The sequence below is a fragment of the Mesoplodon densirostris genome, chromosome 3, assembly GCF_025265405.1.
Source record: "Mesoplodon densirostris isolate mMesDen1 chromosome 3, mMesDen1 primary haplotype, whole genome shotgun sequence".
NCBI lineage: Eukaryota > Metazoa > Chordata > Mammalia > Artiodactyla > Ziphiidae > Mesoplodon > Mesoplodon densirostris.
In genome coordinates this window covers 53,169,067-53,193,728 of record NC_082663.1, presented here as the reverse complement: position 1 = coordinate 53,193,728, position 24,662 = coordinate 53,169,067, and the positions used below count along the sequence as shown (strand labels likewise).

Here is a 24,662-nt window from a genome sequence, read left to right as displayed (position 1 = left end):
GCTAAAATGAACAAGTGGTTATGTACTTAACCAACTTTAATTTAGACTCACAAGTCAGAATATGAGGCCCCTGTTTTAACTCAACATTTGTGAAAACTGATAACAAACATTTTTTTCTCTCTGCGACTTATAGTTGTAATCAGAGAAGGCCTTTTATTGTTTTAGGAAATTGTTGTTTTTGTTAGGGAATGAATTTTTGCAAAATGCAGCAGTATTCATGATAATTTCCTCCCCTATCTTTCTGGATGTGCTCTCATTTCCCACTATTCAAACCATTCCCCTTCCACCCCCACCTTCTCCCCTCTCCCCACCCCCCACTCCTCCTCTTATTTAATACAACCCTTAGGCTTTAAAGCAAAACTTCCAAAACCAATTAACTGAGAGTTGATGCTGTACTGTTGTACCTGTTCTGTCAGGAAAGAAAGCTTAAGGATCCTTTAGTTGTGCAAAGAAAGGTCAGAAATACATATGTATTTTCATGTATTAGTTTTACATTTATACTGTAAATATACAGTCTTCATCCTGCAATCAGTTCTACTGACACTTCTGATTACTTTCTTCAAATTGTTTTTTCTAGGCTTTTCTTTCTCTTTGTGTTGAAGTACAAAAAATTGCATACCAATTTGGTCAGGTTTCTGCTGACAAAGGCATCTCTCTGCTAAACATTCATTGCTTAGCAGCTCAGGGGGAAAAAAAAAAGATAAGCTAAAGCTATGCTTAGATGGAGGACTGGGAGGGGGAGACAGGTTTATTTTTAGAGGCAATTTTGATTTTGTTTGAAGATCAAAGAGCACAGATTTTTCTTACTTATACAATGGAGTGTTTCAGGAATGTTTCTAATCAACTGTCTTTAACCATTTAGAATGTTATCATTACTTTTTCTTTTACATTTACATAGCCTAATTAATTTTTATTGTGTGTTTGACACTCAAATTTTATAAAGATGCTTGTTTTATTTGTTATTCTTTTTCTTCCCTGGATGGCATCTTAAGCCTAATGTGTTGTGTGTGTGTGTGTGTGTGTGTGTGTATAGCATATAAATTTTTTAAAGATTTTCTATGTTTTTCCTCTTTTTAACTAGGGCAAATTCTTTTTATTTTACTTTTTGTGGTTTCACCTGGCTCACCTGGAGTCTTATACATACTGAAACTGGTTTCTACTCTTTAAGATTTTTAAGATGCTTTACATAGTTTCCAAGTACTATTTGTATTTTCCTGATTTAGGGCCATATTTTTCACAACGCCCCATAGTACCCCAGGACACTACAGCAGACTCACAGAGGCACTGCAGAATGTTGTACGTTTTCAATGGAAACACAGTGACACTGTCATACATCACGCAAATTATTACTATTGAGTGGTTAATAAGTGAAACTCAGATTTTTTTTTTTTTTTCCTGCCTGGGAGGGCTGTGAAAAAAGTACTGGGACACTAAGAGTACTGTGAACCAGGAAAGTTTGAGAACTCTTAATTTCAAATGAGTGTCAGTAAAGTTGGACAAAAATTAGTCACCTAGCTTCCTTTCAGTAGATGGTGAACTTCATCTCGTAAGAGGAAAAAATGCATATAAACTCCTTATTCAGGGTCCTGGTGATGTTCAGAGTTTAAAAATGGAGACTCTTCTGCACTTCCATTAAGAAACTAGAGGTTTTAAGTAATATGTAAATTTCTCCTTCATATCTGTATTAAGTATTTCTTCTGATGTGCCCTCCTGAATATGCTTCCTTCCTCTGTCTCTGTTAGTTCAGTTTCAGGTTAGTAGGTGATTAAAGGGAAAGAAAAAAGAGAGAGAAAAGAAAAAGAAACTGTATATTTAAAAGAGCCCCTGATAGCAAATTCTCCCTTGCAGTTTACTACCTAACAAGTTTATGTAATAATCCACAGTATTCCATTTATTAATAATAGACTTTTCAAATTATTTTAATGAATCTATCATGAAGATTACCTGGCCCCTTTAGAAAGCTGGATATTTCTACATTGTTTCTATGGAAGCACTTTATGTTAATGTTACATATTTTGTTATTTTCAAGAATGATACAACAGAACTATAATTGTGCACTTAAAAGTACGTAAGTCCATTCTAAAATAACAATTTAAAAAAGTAATTATTAGAAAAATATGATGTAATCTTTTTGCCAGTACTAATATCTGACTGAAAGAGAATAGCTCTCAAAGTACCAGATAAAACAAAGGCAAATGCTTTACATATTCACAGATGTCCGTTTAATTTCTTTGCTAATTCTAACATGGCTAACATATTTAACAACACTAATAATGGTCAACTGACCATTAACACTTGTATTGCAGCTTATAAAGGACATATTCACTTAACTTGGAAAGAAACTCAAAGTGGAGGGGTCCCAAAATGGAACAGAGGAAAACAAAATTCAATTATTTTTCAAGTTTCAAAATAGACTTGATTGAAATTAAGTGTGAAAGACATTAATAAGTCAGATCTTATAATTGTTTGCTTCACTTTAATTTAGGAATTACTATCCAAAATTTACTTTGAGTTAAGTGAAAGATACCAGATGGAAATTTTAGTTTGAATAATTAAAAGCCCTTTAGTCATTGTCATTTCTTTTCCTTTGAAGAAATATAGTTATATAATTAGTTTTTAAGAAAAATTCCCTATAAAGGGTATTTTCTGTGTGAGGTTGTACTATTGTTTGAAACTATGAGGGTCCTTTTACATTTGGTTCCTGTATATACCAAACTTAGACATAAAACAGATCACTGTGATATTTTTAATTATACAAGTCCCTTGTAAAACGTGACTTGAGTTTACAAGGAATAAAGATTTGCATCAGCTTTGTTCATTATTCCGTAATTTTCTCTTTGGTCTTTGAAAAATAAAATATTTATAAGACTAGACAGTAGTCTATCATTGCATTGACTGTGGCATTCCCCTATTCACTCTCTCCCATCATCCCCTTCTTTCAGTTCATTTTCAATGTTGAGAAGGAAAGAGTACCCTTTAACATACGGGGTTAGTTATGCCAGGCGTCAGAGCAGGGCACCTGTGAACATCACAGCTCCCAAAAGCCTATGCTCTGTAGCCATCAATTGCACTTGGCTCAGTTCTCATGTAACTTGCCCTTGAGAGGGCTACTCCTCTAGGTAAACTCATGCTCTTGGCTGGTTCATGCTTCAGAAGTTAATATGTTTTTTCTTTTGTCTCTAATAATTATTTCTATTTATCTTTTTCCTTAAGTATGTAGCTTCCCCTATAGAATACACTTTAAAAAAAATTCTTTGAATTCTCCTGTGTATTTTCAATATAATTTAAGCTTTCTAACTTCTTGTAAAAAATTTACATATGAAAGTTTAGTTTGATAACCTGACATTTTTTACTGTTTACCCTTGCATATTGTGGCTTGCATTTTCTCTAGTGTTAAGATTTATAACTGAGGGCAAGAAATCTGTGCTAACCTAAAGCACTCCTCCTAATGCTGTTTTCCTTCCTCTTCCATTTCATTTCTGTTGCTTTAGAGATTATATTCTTCTCTAACGTGAATAGGGCCAGGATACATCTTACTCACTGAAAAACTTGAGTAAGGCTGAAACCAAAGTTTAAGTGCATTCCTATTGTATTTATGATCTATGTGTCACAGGTCATGTTTCACTTCACTGAAATTTTGTCCCAAATCTCATTTTTGACAATCATAACACTATGCATCTTTACAAGGTATTATGCATAAAATACTTTTGGAAAAAATAAAACTTCTTGTAATGATAAGCATTATCACCCTGATTTTATAGGATCTTATGATATTATTATTCCCATTTTTTATCTAAACAAAATTAAGATTTTCATTTAAAACTATATAGCTTGTTTATGATTGTGTCCTTGTTATAATTCAAATCTGAAATATTTACTCTTTGGTTCCAAGAAAAGGATTCTATATATAATTAAAGAAAAGCTTCTTTATTGGTAATAAATCCATCACAATGTGTGGAAGAAACTCAAGACCTCCTTGTACTCCAGCATCATTCCTCTAATGTTTAATGAAATACCCAAAACAAATAAGCTCCTACTAAAGTTCATGGAAATTCCTTTTTAGTATAATATGAGTTAATTCTTTATATTAGGCAACTTGTCTCTCACAAAGTCCTATTTCTAGTTAGTGTTCTGCCTCTTGACACGTCTAACCCCTTTGATATGTACTTCACACTGCTAAGAAATGAGACACTGAAACACGACACAGAACCAAACAGAATCTAACAAATGCCTGTTTTCCAGACTTATTATTCTGTAGAGGACAGGGGAAAAGCAGACCTAGAAGGGGGAAAAGTGAACAATTGAATTGTGGAGGAAAAAAGAAAAGACAACTTTCATAGAATTTTGGATCTGAAAGGAACATTAGAAATCATCTAATTTTTTGGTCTCATTTTACAAAGGAGAATGAAAACTTGCCTTAGATCATTTACCTAAACTGCCTAGAACTCAAAAAGAGGTAGTAACTAAACATGGCAGAAGTCAGAGTGAGAAAAAAATATCGTAACAAGATAAAGTGAAAGGGAATTACATCATAGACATTTGGCTATGAGATGAGTTCTTAAGATCCATGAAGATAAAGGAGAGAGAAATCAGACAGCAACATAACAAAATGAAGGAACTGTAAAATTCGAAATATTACATCTGAAAGTGCATTGTTTTATTAGATGAGGTAGGTTCCATAATATAATTATAATGGTACTTGCTTTATCCCCTCCCTTCATTATTAATGTAATCTCATTGAGGTCAAGTCTGTCTCACTCATTTTCCCCCTAATGATAATAAAAACCCATGGCTTAGACTTAGTAGGAATTCAATGAGTTAAGTTAGACCTTTCCGTGGAAGAGATTACTGTTAATTTATAATGAGTAGTCGGAATTCCCTCCAGGGGTAGTGTGATTTCAAATAAACACAGTATATGTATGCACCACCCTACCTTACCATCACTAAACAGAGTTGTTCTAGAAAAATAAATATTTTTAGAGCTGCATTTTCCTTTTCTTAATCCTGCTTCCTTGGGACATATAATTTTGCTTAAGACAGAAGGAAGACACTGGAAAGGCAGAGAAAGAAAACCTTTGGGAGATAAAAACTAGCAGGAGGCTCTTGAGAAGAAGGAAGCAAATGGGTGGAGCTGATTGGTACCCTGATGCCAGCTGTTAGATCCAAGGCAGATGGGCTTTGCTCTGCCCTACAAATGCTTATGTCTGGCCAATAATCACACAGCACAGCAGCCAGATTCCAGCCATGAAAGGCAGAGCAGAGAGACATTTTTTTCCTGGCACTTGTTGCTCTCTGGATGCTATCTGCACTGAAGATTTAGATTAAATTAATGTTGTTGGCCATATGCTCTGTATACTGTGGTTGTATAGTGTTGTCTTGGTTGCTAGCTACTTTGGATGCTGTGGTTAAGCAAATTGTTGCCTTAGCCACCAACCACATTTGTACCGTAAGCTCTGACTTATTAACTTTTTCCCCCCTATTCTTCAGAAAACTGTTTCTTGGGTAGATAGGATGTGCTTTGCCACTAGGTTAAATTATCTAGATGTTGATTAGCCCATCAATCCCAAAGTTACACTTTTCCTTTCTGTCTTTCCCTTACTGACTTACATGTAGTTACAGACTGCTCACTTACCAATTGAATCGTCTAGGACTGAAATGCTGGTTCTTATGAGTAGATTTGAGAAGACCTAGAAGATCTTTCTCTTGCCCTTAACCTCTCCCACATCCTTCTTGGTTTAATACATATCACTCTTTCAAATGAGATTCAAGTGGTAATTTCTGTGCATTAAGTGCCCTCTCTCTACTTTTAAAATGATGAACTACCCTAAGAAAAGCAATAAATTGCTAAATATTGTTACACATGAACTTATTAAATGATTTAATTATCTGAAAGAAGAGAGATGGGACATGAGAACATTGAGCAGCTTATAAGAAGAGTAGAAGAGGGACTGAAAAGGAGGCAAGAAATGAAGAGGAGGAATGGTCTCTAAAGTCTTCACTCAGGATTGGCTCTGCAGCTGCTGAGCAAAAGACCCTATATTCTTGAACCATCACCATTTCCTAGAGTAAGCACAACAGATGAAGGGCTCCATATAGGACTCACTTGCAGCTTGGTGGACTTCTTGCTCATTTTCCTATGGTGTATGCTACTTCAAAATACTAAATGCTATTTCTTGACGTGTAGCTTGAGCAGTGATTCAAGTTGGGTATTCCTTCCTCCCATTGGACAGCAGAACCTTTGATGGGCAAGTAGATCATCTGTAACTTTTAGCAGAAATTAAATATAAGATCTGACAAATTTAAACTTCCAGGCTAAAAATAAGAATTACATTTCCGTGTTAAGAACCATCTTTGGTATCAAAGAACCAAAATGGTAAGCAAATTAAAAGACTCTAAACAGGATACACCCATTTTAGAGAGTTTAAAGTAAATATGTATTGGTAAGGGCATCTTTGTACTTAAATTTTGTAATATGAAACCATTAAAGTTCTTTTTTTTTTTAAGCATGGAAGAGGAATTGCATTTAAAAACAGAATTGGGTATAGAATTTGCATGCCAGTAACTTCAGGTGTTTAAGAATAAAATATAATTAGTGCAATTTTAAGTTTGACCAATTAAATTCTGCAGAACACCTGCATATCTCCAGGGGATATGGGCACTAAGCCACCAGAATTTTGTTTTTGATTAGGCATATACTGACTGGTCATACGGACATTTTATGTTTTAGGTTATAAACTATACATCTTTAGATTTGAAAGCATAGTGGTTTTGTGTAACTGGATGTAATTATTCCTGAAAGGTTTAAATCAACTTCTTAGCAATGTTTTACAGATTACTTTTTAAAAAGCTATGTACAAGAGGGTTGATCATATAAAAAGATTCTAAACTCAATCATTTCTCTTGTTGACTTGGTTTAGATTATTTCCAGTTGATCTGTGTTTTCTAAAGCTAAAAGCTGCATTTTCCTTAATCCAAAAGTATGTGTTGAAAAATCCATTCAATTAGGTGCATTGGTTTAGAGAGTTATTCTGTTGCTGCTGATTTAAAAAGAAAAAAAACAAAAAAAATTCTGTAAACCTGCCAAGTGTGGGGGTAAAAGTTGGAAGGAGATTTGTGCTATTGAAGGGAGATAGTTCAGCATTTTAGGAAGGTTTGGAATAGATTACTAGTATAGTCAGTTCTTGAGTGTGAAATACCACACTGTCTAATATGACATTTTAGAAGAAAATTAATAAAAGATGAATGCAAGGAAAATGCATCTTTGTAAAATACAGTTATTTCAGCTGCTTATTCAAGGACTTTAATTTTTACTTCATAAAAAATAGCATTCTGAAATTATGAAAGTGAAATGTACCCCCAAATATCCTAAATTCTAGTTTTTAAGAAGTCTGAGAGGCATGACAAAATTAAGTCAATTTGTAATTCTCAGCACTTAGCTCAATATCTCATAAGAAGTACAGTGCCTTGTATTCAGTAATTATTCTCTATTGAATGAATGAATGGATGAATGAATGAATGAATGAATGACCTGCGAACCATATTTAGCTGGCATTTTTAGTTTGTGCACTATGTAATTTTAAATTAATTACTGGATCCCACCAAAGAACAAAATAGCCTTAAAAATAAAGGTCCAGGGTTTCCCTGGTGGCGCTGTGATTGAGAATCCGCCTGTTGATGCAGGGGATGCGGGTTCGTGCCCTGATGCGGGAGGATCCCACATGCCGTGGAGCGGAGCAGCTGGGCCCGTGAGCCATGGCCGCTGAGCCTGCGCATCCGGAGCCTGTGCTCCGCAACGGGAGAGGCCACAGCAGTGAGAGGCCCACGTACAGCAAAAAATAATAATAATAAAAATAAAAATAAAGGTCCAGAGCAAAGATATGAGATTGTGGATAATTTTTATTTTGTTCTTTCTGGTTTTGTGTATTTTCCAAATTTTTAACAATAAATGTTATGTAGCTGAAGTTTTTCAAGATCATACATGGCTAGAATTTATCTTAAAATCAAATGTAAATCTTACCTCTAATAACTAATATTTCATGTGTGATTCAAATTGCAGAAGCCTTGCTTTTATATTAAAGGCTACTTTTAAAAACTAATGTCATTATAACCAAACAACATTTCTAAGATTTTAAAGGAAGTAGAATTTTATCTTAAGCTGTAGAAACTGAATTGATGTTTCTGCCACTTATATAAAGCAATATCAGTTCCACTTTGTAGTGTTGAAAATGTTTATCCTCCCTCGGTAAAATAAAATAAAAATAAAAAGTTTATCCTTTTCTGAAAAACAACCGAGATACTAGCTTGAATGCCAACTTCCTTATTGCAAGTTTAATCATATTTTTTTAGTTATTAAATGTATTTATTAAAGTTGGCTGAAGTTGTAAATCCTTTGTGTAAGTGGATGTTTTGAATCTCCCCCCTCCAAGTATAATCGTATTTGAATGGTTATTTTAAAAAATAACCATGCTAACCTATAAAAACAGTCGCCTGCTCCTCCTGATAGGAGCAAGTATTGAACCCAGGTAGATGGCTATTCTGAGCCACTGTGGCAGTGGGTGTTGAATCCTATGACTAATAATAGAGATTTTTATCCAGGTGAATCACATGGACTTAGTTATCTGCCCACTGGAATGACACAATGAGGAGATATGTGGTGAATACTGTGGAACATCTGTGAATGGGTCAAAACTATGCCTGGTGTGAATCATTCTTCCCTCAAAAATCTAAAGTTTAATAGTTAAAAAATTCCAAACTGTTGTCGCATAAACTGAGATATTTGGCCTATTCAAGGAGTTGGGATGGAATGAATACAGCACATACTCTGAGACATTTTGCAAGTAAGTTGTTTGTCTATATTTTAAAGCTCTAAATTTAGGAAAACCAAAAAACTTGATCAGTAAGAGCCTTGGGTCACTGCAAGTAATAAAATATACCTTCTTCATCTGCTCACTACCATCATGGAGGCTATGGGACTTAATGGTTTTCGCCATCAGGGAAAGAGATTTCCCTATCTTTAAATTCAAAGTGCTTAGTTAGAAGTGTGCAAAACATGATGACTGAGGTACTCCCACCTGCAGACGTCCCGGGATGTTTAAGGGACCTTGGGGAAGCATTTGGTGCGTAGCTCTTTAGGTGACAGTTTCCTTCACTGAATGGTCCTGTTTCACATTGATTTCCCTAATTTGGGGTCAAACTCTTTTCTTTAGGGCACTACTAAAAGCAACTGAGAAAAAAAAAAAGAAAAACTGAAGGTTTGTGTGGGGCTAGGTAGGTATGAAGCTGTAGTTACTTGGATACTGCTAATGCTGCTTTTATAACTGGTTCTAGGTAATTTAGCCTACCGGGTTATAGAGATGGGATGAATGAGTAAGGGGGATAGCTTAGTTTGTGCTTTGATTTTCAATTCTGGGAGTAAGCTGCTACCTCTATAGGATCTGGAACACTTAGCATTGTCTTGTAGATTGACTTTCCTCTGAGACCTTGATACACCTATCTTTGCTTCTTGTGATTCCTCCACACTGAAGAGAAAATGAATCTGCATAAAGTCTATTCACCAGGCATGTTTACAGATAAGAATGTGTTTGTGTGTGTCTTCGTATTTTGTGAAATGTGAGCAAGGTGTGGTGGATATCTTTGCCATTAAATAATAAACATATATTTAGAATTTTACAAATTTTATGAGAATATTTTTAGCTGTGGCAAACAGGTTACATAGACCAATTTTTGAGAATGAGATAAGTACTTTGTAAGTTAATATTTGATGGAAAATGTGTGTATCTGTTTGCCAGTGGTGTAATCAACAAGGGCTGACTCTATCAAAGCAAACAGATTACTGATGGGTTGCAGTCCAAAGAGGCTCACTGCAGTCTTTAAATTCTAGACTTTGTGGGCTTTCAGAGAAATAAATCTGTAAATGGAAGGAGAAAAAATGAAATGTGTGAATGTTACGTGTTCCTAACAAAGACTGAATTGATTGGATTTGTCCTACAAGATATTAAAAAGTAAATTTGTCCCTAATGTTTTGTTTTTACATAGATATCCAACCATTGTTTTGCACTGAAATGTATATTCATACATTTTATCTGATGATATTTTGGGAAAATAAAGTTTCTTTTTTTAAAGGAAAGCATGAAGAAGAATATACAAATGGGAATACTAATTGTTTAAAATTACCAATAGTTTCTTTTCTGAACTTGAAAACAGTTATGTTTCTAAATATGAGAATAATTTTGCCTAAATTTGCAATATAATGACCAGGTCTTCTCTCCTTTTTAGAGGAGCAGTCAAGTGTTTCTGGAACAGATAAGACAGCAGCGATCCAGTGAGGTTGATCCCCTACAGAGGAAAGCTATGCATACCTAACTTACTGGAAGGTAAACTACTCTTCAATTAATGATGTCCTCCTTTTCTCAAGGTGTCCAAAGACAGGAGGTGGTCTGTAAAAGGTTGGATGACAACTCCATTGTCCAGAACAATTACTGTGACCCTGATAGTAAGCCACCCGAAAATCAAAGAACCTGCAACACTGAGCCCTGCCCACCAGAGTAAGTAAGAGAAAGAAGTGAGAATTATTTTCTTCAAGTGCAAAGAGAAAAACATTAGATATTCTTATTTGGAAACATACATTCATACGATATAAATAAATTAGGCTGAGAAAAGGGGGTAAAACATCACAGAGGGTGGAATTTTGATTCCTATTTATCCACAGGACTTAGTAATTAACCCCTTTAAAGCAGGAACTTCAATAGGTTGATCCTGGCATAGTGCTGGCAATTGTCATATTTCATTAATTCTAAAGCACATATCATTTGCATTTTAACATCTCTGAAATTAGATTCATTTTGCAGTTGATGGTATCTTACAATAATAATTGGCATTATTTTTCTTTAATGGTACATAAAATAATGGTATCTTAGATCCAGTAAAATATAGTAGATTGGCGTGCAGTCCTATCTTTTCCAGATATTATCGTAAAGGCTTAAAGATATTTTAAATGGTTTAGAAATATTCTGTAATGGAGTATCAGTGCTTTAATTTGCTGACCCAGTTTTAAGTTCTGTCATCCTAAGGCATCCTGTCTTCTGAGTGTAGAGCACAGGCCTAGAGGTGTACTTCAGTCCTTTTCTGTTGATTAATGTAGCAGTTACAACTCACTGTAAAGGGAGGTACAAGAAGAGAGCCCATCCATCTTAATGATGACTTCTTAAAAATTTAAACTTAAAAATATGAGACCTGCTATCAGTGGGCCACACTGTAGGAATCTGTAGGAACAGAAAGGTTTCTCGTTTGAGCAAAAGGCAATAATTTTGCGAAAAAGGACAAAGATGCTGAGTTAATGCTGAAAATACTGATCTTTTTAGGGATTTTGCCTGATTGACAATAGCAAGACAAAATATGTGTGAATGGCATTTCATTCTTGTTTGAGAAATCAGAGTAACCATTATCCCCCAGATTAGCTAATTATCCCAACATGAAATTGATAAAGAAAACGAGAGTAGGCAAATGAGATTATGTATTCCAAGCTCTCTAGAACTGGAGAGGAAAGCTCTATAATGAAGTAACCTTTTTTCTAAAAGTGGAGTCACAAAAATCTGGGACTTACAATGGATAAAGAATGCAGGTCCCTAATATGGTTAAAGCAAGATGCATTTCTTGATATTTGTTCCAAAATAATAATGCCTTTGAACTTTCAATATCCAAAGTCAGTGTCTGCCTGAATGTTTTAATTTTAAGGAGAAATACTCACTCCTAGTCTCTTGGAAAGGTTTAGGGCAGTGGCTACCAAGAAGGAACACAGAATCTAGGGTGATAGAAGTTTTTATTCTAAGACTTTTAAAATTTCATGTCTCTTCTTTTTCAAATGTGATCACCATGTAACTAACTCCTTAAAAGCCAGACATGAGAAAGTATAGAAGTACAACCTATGATATGTATTACAAAGACAAGATATTTGTTTTTTTATTTTCCTTTCTTCTGCTAATTATTTTTATAAATTTATCTCAAGAGAAACTGAAAAGCTATATAAAACAAAGTGATGCTCAAAAACCAAAAGATATTTTTTGATATTTCCAATAACTTAAGCATGTTTTCATATAATTGTGAGCCTCAACCCAGTAAGTTAATTCCCCGACACTCAGTACTTTAAGTATTATGTTTGTCATGATCAGCCATTTAAGGCATCTGACTGGGCCTGGTCACACCTGTTCTATTTTGGCCTCAGCTTTTTTATTTGTTTAAGTTCAAATGCTATTCAAACATCCTTTGAGATTTCTGTGGTTGGTCATTTCATTCCATATATCATGTGCTTGTATATTACATGGGAGATTTTTTTTTTAACATTTTAAGGATAATTGACATTGGAATTAACCTACTCAGATAAAATTGTTTCATATTTCCCTTCCTTTTGTAGTTCGGAAATAAAAAGTTACTTCTTAACTTTTTTTGTTGTTTGCAGTAAGAAAATGGAATTTGAAAAAGATAGAAAATTTAGACAGACAGTTTTCTTTGTTGGAAAGAGCTAATGATACATATTTAAAATATTTCTCTTTTATCAGTCCTTTTAAATTTCTTCTTTATTCCTTTGAATTCAGACTATGAAAAAAGGAAATCTTAATTATTCAGAATGGTTGTCATATGTAATAAGATTCCCAGTAGACATTGGTATTATAGAGATAAAGCTCACTGAAAAACTACTGAATTCAGTAAGACATTAAATGAGTGTGGAAGAGAGAAGGTTTTTCAGATGACAATGTGATAATCATATTTGGTTTTTGTCATACATATTAAAGCATAAAATTTTTTAAATGCAGATAAGTAGAAAGAAGAAACTAAAAAAACACTTACAATACTTGTAAGACCACTGTTAATATTTTGATCTATATATTTCATCTTTTTCTATGTCTACATAGGCACATGTATATAAAAAATGGAATTATATTATTTATGATGCTCTGTAGTCAGTTCTCAACATATTGAACATTATGTTGTTCTGAACATTAAACATCATCTACAACATTTAGTAGATATGTCATTATTTATTTAAATTGGTTTTCCACTGTTGAACAATTTTGTCTGGGTCCTAGCTTTTGATCCCTTTCTATTTCACAACATTAACCATATTTGCTACCAAAACTTTGCTCTCTATAATTATGCCCTTATGCTAAATGAATAGGAATAAAATTTCTGGTTCAAATAGAATTATATTTTACTCTCTGAGACAAACTGTCAAGTTGCTCTCTAGAAGGAATGTATGAATGTATATTCCCACCAATAGTACGTATATGACTGTCATTTTCCTGAACTGAACAACACCGGGTATCATTTTAAAAACAATCTTTAACTATTTTATAGGGAAGAAAAACCCTTGATATCTAATTGCTATTTTATTTTTTGTGCTAGAATTGCTGGTGAGGCTGAACATTTAAAAATTATGTTTGGTGGCCATTTGTATTACTTCTTTTTTGCTCTTCATGGCCTGACCCATTTTTCTACTGAAGTGTTTATCATTTTGTTATTGATTTGTATTAACTCAATGTATTAAGAATATTAACTATTTTAGACATTTTTTTCCTAGTTTGTTATATATTTCCCATATTATGGTGTTATGATCTATTTTTACTTATAAAAGTTTTTTTAAAATACTATGTAGAAAAACTATCAAACTTTTATTTCTTTCATTGGTATAATGTTATGAAGGCCTTACCCACTTTATGATTATACTTTCAAAGTTTTTTTTACGGTAAACTCTATCTGAAATATATTTGCCTGCTTTGAGAAAAGGATCTATATTTATTTTCAAATATTATTGTTTTCCCAATACCATTAATTTAAAATCTTAAATGGTATTTTTTCATCAGAAATTATCTAATGAAATATTTTAAATGTGCTTTAGTCATATTGGAGACTTTATAAGTAAAGTATGGAAAAACAGAGGGCAGTAAGGTTTATCCTTGTTCTGCATAAAATACAGGGGACCAGGAAGAATAGACAAAAGAGGCATTGGTAAAGAAATAATAATAATAGTGTTTATTTGGAGGACCTTGAAAGGCCAGAGGAAGCCTTGCTGGAAAAAAGTAATGTGGTCAGAGCAGCAACTCTTTTATGAGAAAAAGAATAGTAGTCAAGATGGTGAGGTGACTAGGGATAGGAAAAAAATAAGAATTCTAGAGGCATTGAATGAAAATGGTAGGATTCATGACATAGGTAGAAATAATTAGGAAAAGGAAAAGGGAGGAGTTGATATTAAAGGGCATGACTGATAGGAAGCTAGTGCCCCACTGTAAGAAAAGGAAGTAATGTTGAGTTGGAATCCAAAGAGAAAGGCCAAGAGTTCAGTTTTGACCATGCTGTCTTTTAATAGCAAGAATATTTGTATATATGACCTCATTTGAAGAGTCTTTGGATACTGAATATAATTCCTGTATGTTACTGTGATTTTTAAATTTGCAAAAATCAGAAAGGTGAAAACAATGGAGTACAGTACATTGTGATAATACTGTGACCAAGAATTAAAAGACATTTTTTTAAGCAACTGCAATATGGAAGGCACTGTGCCTTGGAAAATGGTTCTTTTTCCTAAGGACAATCTAATTGGGCAAATACATATAAAAATAACTATAGTACAAGGCAAAATATGTTAAGTACAGTAAGAGTTATAAGCAAAAGGGCAAAAGGATGGTCAAACTGGAGAGAGATTTTTACCCAGGGGCTAGGTTTTCTTTAATAGTATATTTTTATTTTGAGTCATTTCACCTCACCCCATGGACGACTATAATCTGTTATTTTAAGTTTAGAAAAAGATCATCAGAGTCCTCTATAAAACTCCAAAATGTAAGACCTGGGAGGAATCATAGAAACCATATAAGTCAACTCCCATCATCTCATTTTCTTCCCCCAATATTATTGTTTGTCCTCTTAAGGTACAGATAATGTAGATCAGATTACACAGGCTGCATCAAGCCACTCATTTCAGACACTCAAACGTGAATCCCACTAACTGTATAGCTTCTTCATCCTGATGAGGATGAAGACAATTTTATCACTGGGTCTTCAGCTCAGAAAGAAATAGCCCCAGTATTATTCAGATTATAATAATTCAGCAATTGATAGTCTCAGAGATAATTTTAGTGCTCATATTTTACCACTGAAACTAGAGGATGAAAAAAGAGAAATAGGGAGAATATCATCAGAGGGTCAAATACATGGAGAATGAAGTTGAAGGAAGCAGTCTGTCTTACACTGGACAGGAGAGTGGTGAAACTGGGACTAATAGATGCAGTGGTAAAATTGCAAAACTATTTAAATAACTAGATGGTGATTTAATCCTTTAGAGAGACATGGGAAGGGATGATTTGGTGAGCAATAAAGACACAACAGGGACTGAATGTGAAACCTGAAATCAAAGTTAAAGTCAGAAGGAAAATTGGAAGTGTAGTTAATATTTTTACTTTCATACATTCTGACTTAAACGCTAGAGTGATACATCTAGGTTAAAAGATGGTTGGTAATAAAAGAGAGGACGAAGAATAAAAAGGCGGAGGTGGCTCTGGTCTCGTGCACCAAAAAAAACAGCAACACCTCCTGAATCACTGCTGTTACTCTGGGCACCTGTGTTTAATTTGAAGGCCTCCATCCCTCTTACATTATGAGACCTAATGAGATCATGGCTGGAGATGGTATGACTGAACTTTTTGTGGCTGAGTTATACACATTGCTGTTTTATCCCCTAATCTTGGTGATGAAATCACTGCTGCGAATTGAATCAGAGTTTCACTATGGCTGGCATGCAAGTTATTATTCTCAATACACATTTTCCTCTTTACCAAAAATGGTACTAACAACTTAGGATCCTGTTCATCTGTGGAAAATAAAATGGAAAGAATATGAAAATCACTTTAAATCTCCTCTGGAAAATGACTTAGAAAAAAAATGTTAATATCAGATTTTTTAAATTCAGGATTAAATTATCATTCTTTAAATAAATCTTATGTTGAAAATTTTAAAATTTTTGACAAAATATATTTTTAAGTTTGAGAAACTGGTTAGTTATGATATTTCTAAATGCTGGTTTCCCTCTGTAAGTAAAGAAAATAAAAATAATAGTAAACAAAGGCCATTGTGGCTTATTTGGTTGAGTGTAGGCTCAAATTTAGGATACTAGTACTCTGACTTCACTAAGGTATTATCTTCCTCATACAAAACTGGCAAAAATGAGCTAAGTTCATGAAAAGAGGTGAAATTTGTTCTTAAACTTTAATACTCTTCTCTCTGGTTACTCTCCTACCAAGAGCATGAACATGTCCATTTAGGATATATGTGTGATTTATAAGTACAGATTGAAGAAAATGTCTTTTGACCTCATGCTTGTGATCTAGATTCTATTATTTGGCAGTGTTATAAATGAAATCCAGTGGATATCAGTTGATGGGGGATCTAGTCCTAGCTCCATCATTGCACTTTTCATAATTTTGGAGAACTGTTTTCCTAACACTGGGTCTTACTTTCTTCTATAAAACAAAGCACAGTGCCTTGAGCATAGAAAGCATTCAGCATATATTCATTACATTAAATACAATAATATATCAGTCAGGACTCTGGTTGGAAATAACACAACTTCAACTTTGGCTAGCTTCTGCACTTAAGAGGATTTATTGGTTTATATAACAAAGCTGAGGGAATCGTAAGAGTGGACCTAGCTTCAGGAATGGCTGGAATCAAGCACTCAAATACCTGCAGGACTCTCTAGCTCCTCTGCATTCTTTCAGATCAGCTAATTCCACTTGACAGGGGACATGGCCATCATCAGCTCTTGTATCTTTATACACCTTTGTGACCAGAAAGGAAAGCGTCCCTTTTGCTATCGTTGAGGTATAAAAATTCTAAAGCTGAATTCTTATTGGTCTGATTGGGATCATGATTCATACCCTTGGACCAATTAATGTGCCCAAAAGAGTGAGTCCTGCAGAAATACTACACACACACACACACACACACACCCCTGAAATTGTATATATGAAAGTTCATTGATGACTTTAGGAGTGGTATACCTACAAATATGAGATATGTTCATTTATTAAGATATTTCTGTTTCTTCCCACATTAGCTGTGTAGAAGCTGTTTTTAAGAGTGAAGGGGTCAAAGCAAGGGATCTCCATGTTTTCACAGAGCTGGCTCAGGGCTCTGCTTTTACCACAGTTTTTAGGACCCTCAAGTCTTCTGGATGGATACCTGGGCCATCTCTGCCCCTGTAAGGACAATAAGGAAGTCTGTCTTATGGAGAGCATGACATTCATTTCTGGGAATCAGAAAACAAATCCCTAGCTCCTGTAGTGTGGTTTTATCACAAAGTCCTCAATTGAGGGAGAACCTGCCTCAATGTAATAATAAAAATGGCTACTGTTTCTTGTTTGTTGTGTGTTAGACACTGTTAGAGGCTCCTGAGACCCTATTACTAGCATATCTTCTCTTGTTCGTGTTCAGTATGTCAAGGTGATAGGCTGAAAGTAGCCATAGTGAAGTATTCGTACCACAAAAACTGGCAAATGTAACAAATCAGGACTCCCTCCCTCCCATGAAGAACCAGTTGTTACCATTTACCAGCATGTGGCTTGGAGCTTCATATGTTACCTTGCTTAATCCTCAGGACAATCTCATGATTGATATTGTTATCCTCGTTTTAGAAATTAATAAAAAAGGACAAAAAGAAGTTTAAAAACACATAATGCATTGCTTGTTTGAACCTGGGTTCTGCCTGCTCCAAAGCCCATGCACTCTGCTCTAGAAGGCAGCCGACAGTGGGTTATCTTTTCCTTAGCAGTTCTTCCATTTGTCATTTGTCACATCAACTGACACTGAAATATTAGCTCTTCTGAGAAGAGGAGGTAGTCCACTGAGAAAGTGCCTTCACTCTGCTGAAATCTCTGGCTGCACTGAGGGAATGCTTTTCTGTGTTTCTTCCACTTCTTGTTGCAGATGGTTCATTGGGGACTGGTTGGAATGTAGCAAGACTTGTGATGGTGGGATGCGCACAAGGGCAGTGCTCTGCATCAGGAAGATTGGACCTTCTGAGGAGGAGACACTGGACTACAGTGGTTGTTTAACACACCGGCCTATTGAAAAAGAGCCCTGCAACAACCAGTCATGTCCACCGCAGTGGGTGGCTTTGGACTGGTCAGAAGTAAGGAAATCTGAGGCTGTATGTTTTGAGATGTCTTAGCTATCAATACCAAAGCATTTAATATTAAGGACACCTGAGCATGTGAGCACCTTAGAACTCAACAAGTAAGGGCTGCATAACTCTGAATTTGGCCATGTTATATTTTTTTGCTGCTTGCCAGGAAGTAAAGGTTTTTGGAGTAAGGAAAATCAATGAGAAACTAGTCATCAATTTAATTAAAAAACAAGCCTGAAGTGAATTTGAGAGAATATTATAAGTGGGTTTTCTTCTTCATTGCTATTCTTGAACAGCATTATAAACTCAGAATTAGTGATATGTTATATCTTTTTTTCCAAGTAATGTTCCAGCCTAACCATATAACTCTTACATATGAGTTTAATTTATCATCACATGTTATATATCTATATATATTTTAATTGCTTCTGGGGAAGAAACACAGAGTTGAGGGTTATAACTGTCAAAAAGTCAAATTCAGATTTTATCATTACCTCCACTTATATGATCATTGAGGAAGATCTAACTAAGATAATGTTTTTCTGGCATACATGTATATATAAAAAGTCTGATATAATCCCGAGGCCTCAGAAAAATGGTCTTATGAAAAATGAGGTAAGAGGTAGAGTTAATTCTTGACTCTTCATCCTGCATGAGACATATACATATACACACTGTACCATTCTCTACATTTCCTAAAGAAGAACTGAATCCTTCTGTAGTGTTGGTAAATGTTAGAAAGAATGAGTATCTGGCTATATAACTAAAGGTCATTTTTCTAAGTTAGCAAAACAGGATGCATTTCCTGCTGGAAACATTGTAGTACTTGCTTTAGGTATTTCCTGTAGACCTCATAAGTTTGTCAAAAAATAAACAACAGAAAAAAACTAAACATTGTTCTTTAGGAACCTCTGGATGTAACTTTTCTCCCTATGAATCTTACTGCTTGAGTGGCCTTATTTTGCTAGAGGCACAGGGCTAAAAGAGAGACCTGTGTTTAAGATGGTACATGGAAATGGAGATTCTGACCGGTTGTGGTTATCTGTGGAATCTTTGGCAGACGTTGGGAGTGTTCTTCCAAGTTTCCTGGCCATAGTCCAGCTTCAGTAATTACATTCTGCCTACCTAACTTTTATTTGTGTTTCAATCAAATGTAGAGATATTCTCAGTATTATTCAGTGGTTATGGAAAACAGTATGAACTCTTCTGTTCCCTAACAGTGGGTGGATTAACTCCTACATTCATTTGGAAGATAAAATCCAGTGATAAAGAAGAGACATTTTACAGAATTGTACACATGTTAGTAGTTATTTTACTTGCAAGTCAGTGCCCAAGACCCTTATAGAAGTTCATAAATAGTCTTTGATAATGATGGCAGTGTTGTTATTGGAAAATCCTAATGGGAGACCTGATAATTGGCTGCAACATTTTTAGGGTTTCAGGCCAAGTCAGTAAGTATAACTGGGTGCTTTCTAACCACATTGGGATAGGAGCTATGGAGAATTCAGAAGAATCTCAAGAACTTGGGAAAATAAGAAATATCCATGAAGCAGCTAGAAAATAACATAAGACAGTGTTTAACAAAATGGTGGATTGTGAGGTATAAATGTATAAGATATACAGAAATTCAGAGCTGAGAAGGTCAGAATAGCCTGGAGTAGGCTCAGAAGGCTTTTTAGTTGATGGGGGTTGAACTGAATGTTGTAGGAGTGTAAGATTTGAAGTAGGGAAGAGAACAAGAAACTGGAGAAGTATTCCTGATAAGAGAAACAACTGAACAGAAACACAAAGATCATGTGGTGAAAGTAGAGTGGGAGAAAAGGATTTGTTTTAAAGAATAAATGGAAGATAAGATTGAATAAAGTAGTGATAGGTAACAAGAAGGCTTGAATACAGAACTTTATACCATATTATCCTTCTACAAAAAGTGGAGAAAAATCAACAAGTTCAAAAATAGAAACTAGAAAAAACTTCTGCTGACCACTAAAACGCCAAAATCTTCTCATGTGCAGACTCACTTCACATTGGTCTCTGGACCTACATTTTTCTGTATCATTATATTTTTAACATAAAACACCAAATATAATCACCTTAAGGAATAGATTATGTATATTACTGTATGTTTCCATTCCAAATACCATTTTAAGATTTTCTTCCTAATTCAACTTCATACAGGTTGTAGTTACCCTACTTTTAGCATTTTGCTTCTCATCTACCCAGTCTTAGAAGTGGCTTGCTCAAATGGCTCTGCGAGGCTGTTAGGTACTCCTGGAAGCTGCCTGGAGAAATATGTTTTAAGTTAAGGGGACTTTGAATCACATTTCTGCTATCTTCTTTAAGATAGCTAAGTCAAAGCTTATGGGAGAGAAGTGGAGCTGGGGGGCATGGAGTACACATGTTGGGACTATCACTTCCAAAAAAACCAAAAAATAGTGCCTGTTGTCTCTCCACAGACAACACAGGAAAACTATTCTGGGGTAAGCATGAGTCAGGAAATCCTGCCATTGCCATCTCAAAGATTCTAGTTGAACATCATCTATACCATCATCTTCATCCTTTGTTCAGGAGGAAAGAGTTGATTTTTATCCCCATTCAGTCTCTCCTGTTTATTTTCCAAAGGAGGGGGTGCACTCTCACCCTTCCATTTCCCTTTAGCATAAAACCTACCTCTTCTCCAGATAAGTTAAAAATAAGTAAAAGTAAATAGCATTAAGTGAAAAAAAAAATGTCTGAGTAGCCATGGAGAACAAAGTGAGAATAAGGAACCTGTTCTTCTCAGAGGAATGTAACATCTCCCACTAATGAAAAGAGGAGGTCCCAGGAGAAGAGCAGGCAGTGTTCAACCTCTTTCACTTAACTTTTGCAAAGATATTTCACACAATATCTTTTTCACATGCCCATGAAAACTTCCCTCCTCTTTCTGCCCCCTTCCCAATTCCAAATATCAGCTGTCTGAGCTCTGCTAGTCACAAGGGTGAGGTTCAACTGGTGAAAACATGTGGCAGTAAGAGGAATGTACCCTCTGACCTTTTTCTTTTCTTTGCTGGCTTCTCTAATGTAAAATTTCCATTGTTGCAAAGCCAGGAACCGTTTTCATTTTCCCCATCAGTGAAACCCACCCAGTGCATACGGCAAAAAAAAAAAAAAAAAAAATTAAGCCAAATTGCCTTGGTGGAAAATGGCTCTTCTGCAGTCTTTGTGAAACTAATGAAGCCATGGCTTTCCCATTTCCTACAATTTAGCCTCACTCCTGGGATCACCCATGCTATGTTGAACTTAAATGGCTTTCTGTTTTTGCCCTCTCTTGGCACGTGACTCTTAAAGTGTTGCTGTGTACTGTGAATGGGCTCCAGCAATCCTTAGCCATTCTTTTGATGTATAGGAATGGTTTCTTTTGACTCTCACAGAGTACGCATTGAAAAAGTTCTGTTTCTTGTACTTATTCTTGGACAAATAGATGACTGGCATCATACTCAATTGACTTGATGGGATTTACATTTAGGTAGCATTACTTAAGAAGGATGGGGGGGGCAGGAATCTTCCTACCGAGGCACTGTTCTTTGTTTTAGTAGATACTTGTGCTGTCACCTTGTTTACTCCTAGGTTCTACTCTGATGCCATAACTAAGTAAATTAAACCCACCTCTCCAGAGAGAATTCAGGCTAACCCCAAAATGTTAATGTTTCTATCCTTTACAAGTGAGAGCCAAATTATTTTCCCTGGTGTGGTTTCAAATGTTTTTTCTGCAAAATATGTTTTTGCTTCTTAATCATAGAATGTTGAACTGAAGTATAAATGTATCTCTCATAAAAATCACCTCCTGGGCTTCCCTGGTGGCGCAGTGGTTGAGAGTCCGCCTGCCGATGCAGGGGATACGGGTTCGTGCCCCGATCCGGGAAGATCCCACATGCCGCGGAGAGGCTGGGCCTGTGAGCCATGGCCACTGAGCCTGCGCGTCCAGAGCCTGTGCTCCGCAACGGGAGAGGCCACAACAGTGAGAGGCCCGCATACCGCAAAAAAAAAAAAAAAAAATTAAAAAAAAAAAAAAATCACCTCCTATATCCCACTGAGATGAGAACAAAAACAAACGGTCTGGTCAGATTTTAAATAACTGTAAGTTTCTGATTATATGAATAAAAGAAGAAAAAAAAGATATTTATCTGCAATGAGGAGAAATAGTGAGAGAAGTAATTTTACTAAAGAATCATTTTCCGCTGAATTATCTTCCACCCAGCTACCTAATGGTTTATTACGAGAATGAATTGAATTAATTTTGATATTTATAACTAGACTTTAGTCTAAAAAAATGACTTTTTATTACTAAGTATTCAATTTCTAATTATTTCTAATGAATTTTACTGCATACTCAAAAAGTGTGCAAAAAATATACCCTTTACATGGGTATAGACTAATGATTATCTCTGAAACATGCTCTGAATCACTTATGATTAATTTAATGCCTATTAATCCTATATATAATTGTGGTTACATCTTGCTTTTCTAGGATTTCGTATTTTTTCAGGTAGCTAAATAAAACTGAGGCTGTCAGATAGATAAACATATTCATCAGAAGGCTAGAGAGGCAAAGATGAAATGTGAGCTAAATAAAGCAGAGGGAAGAAGCAAAAATAAGAGCAAGCTGAGGGATGTCTCTGCTTGAACATCTCTGACATAAGGTCAGAAGAATTTGCAGGATAGAGTTCTACTTAAAACGAAGTTGGTCTAAGTGGCATCCTGTGCCTTTACTATTTTTTACAAGCAATTTTTACACATTTCATTTTACAGTCACCCTCTAGAAGTGCAATATTTGCAGAGACCAGAGTTGAGATTCCGGCTATAGACATGTAATATTTGTGACTAGATCTGCAGGGCTCAGGGCTGGTATATTCATTGAATCAGACTGTAGTTTTCAGTCATTCACTATTTTGAGAATCCAGTTGATTATCTCTACTTCCAGTGCTATAGGATAGAATATCTGTGACTTATTTAGTGGAGCTTGGGCTATAATTTTCTTAATTATTTCTTGCCTCAATAGAAGATGTCTTATGTTAAGCTTTGCGTATAACTTCACATGGTCCCACAGAGGGTTTGTGTCTTTGTACATTTACCTTTCAGGGCATTATCTTTTTCAGAGCTGCAATCTGAATTTATCTGTACTTCTCAGTACTTCAGTTTCCCACTAGTAAAATGGGTGTGAAAACAGCACTTCGTGAGGTTTCCATGAAGATTAGGTAGATTGTGACATGCAAAGGACTTAGAATGCTGCTTGACACTTAATAAAGCAGTAATCATAGTAGTAGCAGCAGTAGTCATAGTAGTAGCAGCAGCAGCATTAGCTTTGTGCCTGGCACTGGGCTGGCACTAGGAACACTGTACCTTGTTTAGTATGGAGAGGTGAATCTGAAGAGGTAAGCAGAGGCTTCCTATCAGTGTACAGTAAGATATTTAAAGAGTTTGAATTTTTATCTTGAAGACCACTGAAGGATATAACTGGACGTGTGCTTTAGAGAGTGGATTGGAGTGAGGCAAGAACAAGAAGCAGGAGACCTGTTAGAAAGCCATTGCAATGTTACATGTAGGAAGTGATGTTTGTCTTAGTAAGGTTAGTGGCAGTGGAGACAAAGAGAAATCAACAGATGTGAGAGAGATTTACAACTTAGATGAATAGAACCTAGTGCCTGAGTATATGGGTAGAGTGAGGCAGCAGCTAGAAATAAGGATGTTGATTTGGCTGGTGAAAAAGAAGAACAGGGATTGGGGATTTCTCTCTTGATTTCTAAATCCCTAACTCAAACCTTTTTTGGAACCATATTGGAAAGAACTGGATGTTATTCTCCTTCAAAATGCATCTTAATGTAATGTTTTCTAAGTTGGAGGAAATGCACTCTGTTACCACATTCATTGTGATGAAGAGTGTTCATGAGATCCTTGATTTACACCTGAAAGAATTTTAATATTTTTCTTTCTTTCTATGACATGAACCAGGTTCAAGGATTACCCCTGACAAAGCCACTCAGGGATGTGTACATTGTTCAAGAAGACATTCCCATCCCACAGCTAGTACATGTTGATTTACCTAAAAGTAAATCAAAACGGTCATCTTCCCAAATAAAGGAGGGTATATATTTATAAAGTGCTTTCTCAAAACCCTCTGCTGGATCCTGAGGATGGGGGTGAGGTTGTGTACGAAAATGAAGCAGAAGTGAAATAATTTTAAGGAGCTTATAGTCTGGTAGGAATGAGAAGACTTATGAATACATAATTATAAAATAAGAAATTGGTGATCAGGGGCACAAGAATTTATATATTCTTACATCCTCTTTTATGTTACTTAACCTTGTGTCCACCTATCTATCTCCTACATTAAAACTGTGAGCTCCTTGAGGTACAGACTGACTTATTCATTCTTATGGTCTCCCCTCCCCCTGGTCTAGTGTAGTTCCTGTACGAAATTTGGAAATGGCTTTTGAATGAAAGGTATAGAAATGGGGCT

The 24,662-nt window shown here is 35.4% G+C and overlaps 1 protein-coding gene across 10 annotated transcripts in view; it reads left to right on the top strand.

Moving 5' to 3' along the window:
* ADAMTS6 (ADAM metallopeptidase with thrombospondin type 1 motif 6) overlaps positions 1–24,662 on the top strand; it is a 292,238-nt gene that overhangs the window by 247,351 nt on the left and 20,225 nt on the right. For 8 of the 10 annotated variants that reach the window (XR_009531448.1, XM_060092943.1, XM_060092946.1 and 5 more), the window contains 2 exons: positions 10,415–10,544; positions 17,971–18,175. Coding sequence is in view for 9 of the 10 variants with exons in the window: in XM_060092943.1 (XP_059948926.1) it covers positions 10,415–10,544; positions 17,971–18,175 (335 nt within the window). In the remaining variant the exon portion in view is untranslated. Of the gene's footprint in view, positions 1–8,595; positions 8,749–10,275; positions 10,374–10,414; positions 10,545–17,970; positions 18,176–24,662 lie in introns of those variants that run through there. The other 2 variants (XM_060092947.1, XM_060092948.1) reach the window with 2 other exon arrangements.